The sequence below is a fragment of the Arachis duranensis genome, chromosome 2, assembly GCF_000817695.3.
Source record: "Arachis duranensis cultivar V14167 chromosome 2, aradu.V14167.gnm2.J7QH, whole genome shotgun sequence".
Taxonomy (NCBI): domain Eukaryota; kingdom Viridiplantae; phylum Streptophyta; class Magnoliopsida; order Fabales; family Fabaceae; genus Arachis; species Arachis duranensis.
Window position 1 is genome coordinate 41,350,230 of NC_029773.3, and position 8,205 is coordinate 41,358,434.

At 37.1% G+C, this 8,205-nt stretch overlaps 1 protein-coding gene across 1 annotated transcript; it reads left to right on the forward strand.

The window, feature by feature from the left end:
* Nucleotides 1-3,519: 3,519 nt before the first annotated feature.
* Nucleotides 3,520-5,811, forward strand: LOC127744812 (60S ribosomal protein L4-like). The gene is made up of 2 exons (XM_052257304.1): nt 3,520-4,763; nt 5,557-5,811. Exons 1-2 carry the CDS (start codon nt 3,657-3,659, stop codon nt 5,668-5,670), a joined length of 1,221 nt encoding a protein of 406 aa, XP_052113264.1. The 5' UTR covers nt 3,520-3,656; the 3' UTR covers nt 5,671-5,811.
* Nucleotides 5,812-8,205: the final 2,394 nt, after the last annotated feature.

Below are 8,205 nucleotides of genomic sequence, written 5' to 3' on the forward strand. Positions count from 1 at the left end.
GCCCTTAAGCTTATATATATTCTCTTGGGAATTGATTTGTTTTGACCGAGTACTTGCATTCATTTAGATAGTGCATGTAGATAGGTTGCATTTAATTAGTTTGCATTGAATAAATGTTGATACCCTTTGTTTCCTTCTTGATTTAGCATAAGGAGTGAGGACATGATATGGTTTAAGTGTGGGGAGGTTGATAAACCCCATGTTTAGGATTTATCTTGTGCTTAATTTAGAGGATTTTATCACCTTTTACCCACATTCATCCAAAGGAATAGCATGGTTTCATGATTGTCTCCTAATTTGTGCTTAAGTGTGAAAACATGCTTTTTAGGCCCTTAATTGCTAATTTTGATTCACCTTTGATTCCACTAGATCCCTTGATATGTTTGTTAGTGAATTTAGGTTGGAAAGGCTAGGAATGGATCAAAGAGATGAAGAGAAAAAGCATGCAAGTGGAGAAATTGCCAAAGGATGCAAGAGGAAAAGCTTTGGCGCAGGCGTGGATTGTGGAGTCGCATGGCGATGCGTACGCGTACATGGCGCGTAGGCGTCGATGCTCGCACGTGACTCACTTAAAGGCAAAATATTGGGGGCGAATTCTGGGCTTCCCAGGCCCAAAACCAACTCATCTCTGATGCTATTTAACCCAAGAATTGAAGGGAAACCACAAGCACTTCACACATTAGTTTAGTTTAGTTTAGTTTTGGAGGGAAAGTTAGTTTCTAAAGAGAGAAGCTCTCTCTTCTCTCTAGAATTAGGATTAGGTTAGATCTAGATTAGGATTTCTTAGATCTAGGTTAATTTCATGCTTTGATTCACTTTTCCTTTTGTAATTCTTGTTCTTTTACATCTCCTCTCTCTAGTTTAGCATTTAATTCTTTTAATTCTCTACTTTTATGTTGATGCACTTTTGTTCTTCCATTTTCCTTTTATGCAATTTCATGTTTCATGTTCCTTTATTGCTTAATTGAATTGTTGCTATTAATTTTCTTACAATTGAGTAGTGTAGATTTACTTTTATTGCAATCTTATTATGCTTTTCTTTTATGCCTTCCAAGTGTTTGATAAAATATTTGGAAAGATGTTAGAGTAGAATTTTATGCTCTTGGCTTGGGATGGTAACTTAAGAACTCTTGAGTCACTAATGTCCAAGTAATTGATGATTGGGAGCCGTTGACTCTAGCCATCACTAATTGATTTAGTGGATAGCTAGAACTTATGGACTTGGATTGATATAGCTCATTTGACTTTCCTTTACTAGTTAGAGGATGATTTAATGGGATTGATCCTTGCCAATTCTCATGTTGTGGTTAGTGATAAGGATAGAGATCCTTGACCACCAAACCTTGCCAAGACCTCTTTTTTTGTCATTTGATTTCCTTTTCCATTTATATTTCATGTTTATTATCTCAAAAACCCCAAAACATACAACTCATAACCACTAACAAGAACACTACACTGCAATTTCTTTGAGAGATGACCCGAGATTTAAATACTTCGGTTATTAGATTTATTAGGGGTTTGTTACTTGTGACAACCAAATTTTTGTATGAAAGGATTATTGTTGGTTTAGAAACTATACTTGCAACGAGATTTCATTAGTGAAATTCTATACCATCAATAATTCAATCATCACCCTAGTTCAACTACAACGGCGACCAGAAAAGGAAGTCTTCTTCATCGAATTGCCAAGGAGGAAGACGCAGTGGATCTAGTTGTAGTGGTCTCAGAACAAATACCTATAATCAAGAAAACCACAATCATATAACCCTAAACTACTCTATTGAGATAATTTTCCTAAAAGAAACAAACAAAAAATGTTCATCGACATCTTTAGTAACTATCAAGGAACATATATACAAAACCAAAGAGCCTTTGTAAATTTTGCATTGTGCTCTATACTGCAACACACATTGCAAAATAACATACACTTCAGTGTCTCGCGATTTTGAGAGAGCGCGGTGATAAGAATCTGTCCAGAGCACGAAACCATAATGCAGATGAAGCTGCCACGCGAAGAGAGTATGAGGGTGCGTGGACGCCACGTGAAGTTGTAGAGGAAGGGAAATGGCAGTCGTTAGGAATCTACCGAGGACATAGAGGTGGTGGCCGAGAGGGACTACGGCAAAGTTGCAGAGACCGTAGACTTGAAGGTTCTAGGCCATGGGTGGAAGAGGACACCATGCGTGGTTCCTTGGGTCAAAGAGAAAGCAGGAAACGATGGATGGGTTCTATGGGAAGATGCAAATGAGGTAATTGCGGCGGCGGTAGAAGAAGAAGGCCTTCGAAGAAAAAATGCAATTCCATGAAGGTTGAAGAAACATGATTTTTATTCTCCCACTTTAATGTTGTCTTTTGTTCCACATCCAAAACAACGTCGTGTTGCTGACAAGGATGAGATCAATTTATCTATGAGGGACATTTGTACATATTATCGAACACTTTAGATACTAAATGTATCACATCAGAATTTTTTAACAATCTTAAACAGAGAAATTATATGAGAAACTTAATTTACCGACAGAAACAAAAATTAAGTATTAATATGTGTATTAATTTTTTGAGAATTAAAACATCCTATAAAAAATGTTGCGTTTGTTTTTAGAGACAGGACAGAACATGACACTAAAACGGAGACAATAAGACGGACACTAAAAATTATCTTTTGTGTATTGTGTTTGGATACTATGGACAAGACACTAATGTAATGTCTAGTATTATGTTTGGATACACATGGACAAGATTAAAATATTATATGAAATGACTAAAATAACCCTGTGATTCCAAATTTTCTACATCAATACAAATTAATTTAATAAAAAATGAGAGTACGTAGAAGTACAGACAAAACTTGAAAAAATATTTGAAGAGACAAAAAATTTTAATAAAAAAATATATTAATATTTATATTAAAATAAAATTTACAATATAATTATTTTATTTTAAAATTTATTATTAATATGTAGGAATACATATGGTTAAGATTAACAAAAAAAATAAATTTGATGAGCATTTTAAAAGATCAATTTTACTTTTGCTAATATTTATCTTTTAAAAGTTTTAAGATTAATTATTTTTGTTATTATTTTTATTACAAATCAAATAATATATAATATAAGGTTAAAATGGTATTGAAGTAAAACGATAAAAAGAAAAGAAGGGGTAATAGTGAAAAAAAAGAAAAACAAAATTTATAAAATTGTCCGTGTCCACTCTTCTAAATCCCGTGTCCATCATTGTCCTTCGTGAAAGAGTGGACACAAAAGTATAAAAAACTGTCTCGGAGACAATATATTCACTGTCCATGTCTCTACTTCTAAACACTTTTTAAACAAGTATTGTCCATATCTCCGTGTCCTGCCCCGAAAACAAACGCTACCAAATAGATTTGGATAATTATTCAACACAAAAATAATCCTAAATAATTACCGCAAGGGACCCAAAAGAGACGCGGCCCAAACCATCAAACCAAACCTAAAACCACAACAGTTGCAAAACACAATCGCACACATAATAGACACAGGAAAAGAAAATGAGATGTCCTTTTTGCAGAGAGACACTATAAATTCGTTCTTAACCAAACTCTCTTACTCTCACCCTAAAGAAAAACCCTAATTCACTTTCCCCCGCCCTTCTCTTTCTCCCCCATTTCCCTAAACATGGCCGCAGCAGCAGCTCGACCCCTTGTCACCGTCCAACCCTTGGATGGCGACATGGCCACCGATGCCCAACCAACTGTCCCACTTCCCGATGTCATGAAGGCCGCCATTCGCCCTGACATCGTCACATTCGTCCACGACAACATTTCCAAGAACTCCCGCCAGCCCTATGCCGTCTCCCGCCGCGCCGGCCACCAAACCTCCGCCGAGTCCTGGGGAACCGGGCGTGCTGTCTCCCGTATCCCCCGTGTTCCCGGCGGCGGAACTCACCGTGCTGGCCAGGGAGCCTTCGGAAACATGTGCCGCGGCGGGCGCATGTTCGCCCCTACCAAGATCTGGCGCCGCTGGCACCGCAAGATCAACGTCAACCAGAAGCGGTACGCCGTCGTTTCCGCCATTGCGGCCTCTGCCATTCCCTCACTAGTCGTCGCACGCGGCCACCGCATTGACACCGTGCCGGAGCTCCCTCTCGTCGTCTCAGATGCCGCGGAAGCCGTTGAAAAGACAAAGGAAGCGATCAACGTCTTGAAATCCATCGGAGCTTATTCCGACGCTGAGAAGGCAAAGGACAGCCACGCAATTCGCCCTGGTAAGGGGAAAATGCGTAACCGCCGATACATTTCAAGAAAGGGACCTCTGATTGTGTACGGAACCGAAGGAGCTAAGGCTGTTAAGGCGTTCCGGAACATTCCTGGCGTCGAAGTTGCGAACGTTGAGAGACTGAATTTATTGAAATTGGCGCCTGGTGGACACCTTGGGAGGTTTGTAATATGGACTAAGTCGGCATTCGAGAAGCTTGATTCGATTTATGGTTCGTTTGAGAAGCCGTCTGAGAAGAAGAAGGGGTACTTGCTTCCTAGGGCGAAGATGGTGAATGCAGATTTGGCTAGGATTATTAACTCTGATGAGGTGCAGAGTGTTGTAAGGCCGATCAAGAAGGAGGTTAAGAGGGCTACATTGAAGAAGAACCCTCTGAAGAACCTGAATGTCATGTTGAGGTTGAACCCTTATGCTAAGGCTGCTAAGAGGATGGCACTTCTTGCTGAGGCGCAACGCGTTAAGGCCAAGAAGGAGAAGCTTGACCAGAAGAGGAAGACTGTTTCCAAGGTATGTGAATTTCAACTATGCAGCACTTGTCATTTTTATGAATTTAGTATGTAGCATTGTGTGATATTGTGATAGTGTGGATTTGGTTTGAAAATGGTGTGTATATTGTTATATTTTGAGATTATGCATTTTGTGATATATCTAGTTGTTTTGCAGTGCTTTAGGGTTCCAATTTCTTTTAAAAAAAATATTATTGATTGTAGATTCGTGTTGAATATGGGTTTATTGTGTTTTCAGATTTGCTATATTGATTCTGTGATTCGGTGTGGCGTGGACTAACAGCTATAAATTGTTATTTCTGTTGTTGATTTAATTGTATTAATGTTCGTGCTGATTATATTCTTTTTAGAGCTTTTCTGGCTGCAATTTACTGGTCGAACATGATTTTTATGTTCTTTATGCCGGGTGCATCTTAGTTTGTGCGGGGGATTATGAATAACGTTCCATGGTTCCGTCAAATAGCTTAAAGTATGTGCATGTGTTGTAAATGGTAATTGTTAGTTGATTCAAATTGTTCTTTGATAATTGCAATGTGCTTGTGTTTTTACTCAGCTACATATGTATGTGTTAGATGAGAACAATGATGAATCTTAGGCCATAGAATACCAAATCAAATCAGCATGAATTTAAATATAACTATGGCATTCAAGTTCACCTATTTGTGGTGACATGAATTTCTTTTGTATAATGTCTCTTTGGTAATTGAATGCCTTTGCTCATGTTGTTGGTTGATACATTGCCTTAAACTTTGGTAATTGTTTAATTGCATCTTTTTTGTGTCTGTGATTGTTAGGAGGAAGCTTCTGCCATCAGGGCCGCTGGAAAGGCATGGTATCAAACTATGGTTTCAGATTCTGATTACACTGAATTTGATAACTTCTCTAAGTGGTTGGGTGTTTCACAGTGAGGTTTACCGAGAGTTACTTAGTTTCTTGTCTAGATATTTTGTTCTTGTACTCTGTTATGATAAAAAAGATTTTTGGTTTTTATTTTTGCGGGTTAGTTATATCATAATCTTATGCAAAGACAAGATCGAATTTTTTTTGAAGTATTGCAGTCCAAACTCTGGCATCGTTTAGTTCAGTGGCATGTTTATCCTTGGTTGCTATACGCGTTTGTTAACTAGTTTATCTGGTTAAATTTTTGCTACCAAAGGGAATGAGAGTTCCCATAACTGAAAAAGTTGTTTCTAACATTCGATGAAGTGTTTCGAGAAGTTTAACTGTTTTCCTAATACAAAAGATTTACAAAAGTCAATGTGCCAAGTCAAAACTTGTAAGATAGTTTATTTTGTTTGTAGTTAACGTGTTTCTCGAATTACCTTTGGAATTGTCTGCATCAAGGATGGTGTGCTATTGTAGATTTATGGAATTTGAATTTATCGGTTGATTAAATTTGAAGATCCTCTGTCCAAATACCTGAATTATTTCTGATGCAATAGTATGCTTGTTAAATTCTATCTAAGCATTTAAAGTAAAGTGATAATTAGATCCCTAAGGATTTTGATTTCGGACTAATTAGTCCTTGAAGAAAAAAATACCAATTAGATCCTTCATAATAGCAAATGGTGGACATGTATATCTTTCATCCATAAATATGAAATGAAATGAAGATGTCTATGTATTTTGTTATCTACAATGATGGATGTTACATTGTTGTTACATGAATATCGAAATGATGTAGTGTAATTTAGTTTTGGACAGTGAAATATTATTATCTTGAGTTTCTATCTAACCTTTATCAATTGCATTCTTGAGTTTCTATCTAACCCTTATCAACTGCATTCTATTTATTATGAATCCTACCAAAACCCTTATCAACTGCATTCTATTTATTATGAATCCTACCAAAATAGATGAAGTTTTGTTTCAAAAGTTATCTACATGATGATCTCATAAATAGACACAACATAGTAATTAATGGTACATATAAGCCCCATTACTAAGTTTTATGTGATAAATTAATAGAAGGATATAACATGTCCATCGTTTGTTATCATGGAGGACCAATTTGGTATTTTTTTTAAGGGCTAATTAGTTTGACATCAAAATCTTCAGGAACATGTAGGAGATAATATTCAAATTGACTCTTGAAATAATGTATAGAAAGTCAACTATACCATTAGCTAACTTGAACAACTTTTTAAAAAATAGGATTTTAACTTTTGTAAAAATAGGATTATAAATAATTAGGATTAGTGCTACAAAATTAGGATTATTGCAACGTAACCTTCCACTGAATATCATCGTGTAACCGCTTCGTAACATGAAGCGCTCTCTCATCGGATTGCCGGTCCTTCAAGCTCAATCGCCCATGGCGTTGCCGCTGTGACCTTCGTCGCAACTCCTTTGAGCCGTGTCGGGCTGACCTGCATGGAATCTTCATTGCCGTGAGTGGCGCGTTCAGATCCTTGACGTCTTGGTGCGAGTTCCCGCTATATGAGATTGTTGCGGAGTTTGCTGGACTATGCTACCGTCTTCCCTGTGTCGATTTCTCATCACTGCGACGCGCAGCTCTCTGTGCAACGAATCCTCGACGCGATCGGTCCCTCCCTGTTGAGCGCCTCTTGCTGCGACGCCGATCTTCCTGCCAGCACCGTTGTCGACGCTCCAGGCCGTCGCACAAAGTAGTCATGATTGCAAGGGCTCCATAGACAAGGTAACGCCCCTTGTGTGCGTTCGTTTTTTTTTTGGAATTTGTTTGTTTGACTTCTTTCGGATGTTTCTTTTCAAGTAAATGGATAATTATTTTTATGTGGGTTACCGGATGTTTCATAGGTTTTAGGATGTTTCTTTTTAGGGGATGTGTTCCCTTTTATTTATTTTTAATTGTTTTTTCGGATGTTTCTTTCTGAGTAAATGGATGGTTTCTTTTATGAAGAAGGGGGAGGAGTTGAAAGATGACGAAAATCACATTTTTTTTAAATTTAAAAGTTTTTTGAATCTAAAATGTTGGCTGGTAGCCTAGTTGGTTACCTAGCAAAGTTCAATAAATTTTAAATTCGTCCTTGAAATATAAATTGTCTCAATTTGGACTTTTAAGTTTTTACTGTGTAACTCATGTTAGCTTCTCAAATCATTTTTGTTGAATTTGGATCCTTTAAATTTTAGTTTTTAATTTTAGAAGATAAAGTAAGATATCTCACCATTGAATATTTTTTCTCTCATGTTTTCTCTTAATCCCACCTATGAAATAAATGGTGATAGATCATACTTTACCCTCTAAAATAAAATTCAAAATTTAGAAAATCCAAATTCATTTTTGTTAATGTCATGCTGATGTGGCATACTGATATAGTGTCACATGTTAGAATAATATTTGGTCACGTGAAATAAAGGGATGACGTGTATTAGTGATATACTGATATAGTGTCACATGTTAGAATAATATTTGGTCACGTGAAATAAAGGGATGATGTGTATTAGTGATATGTGGCATGCTT

Excerpts from the sequence above, each read along its gene's own strand:
- LOC127744812 (XM_052257304.1), top strand. The coding sequence starts at position 3,657 with ATGGCCGCAGCAGCAGCTCGACCCCTTGTCACCGTCCAACCCTTGGAT. Across the intron at positions 4,764-5,556 it reads AGAGGAAGACTGTTTCCAAG|GAGGAAGCTTCTGCCATCAG; the intron begins GTATGTGAATTT and ends TGTGATTGTTAG.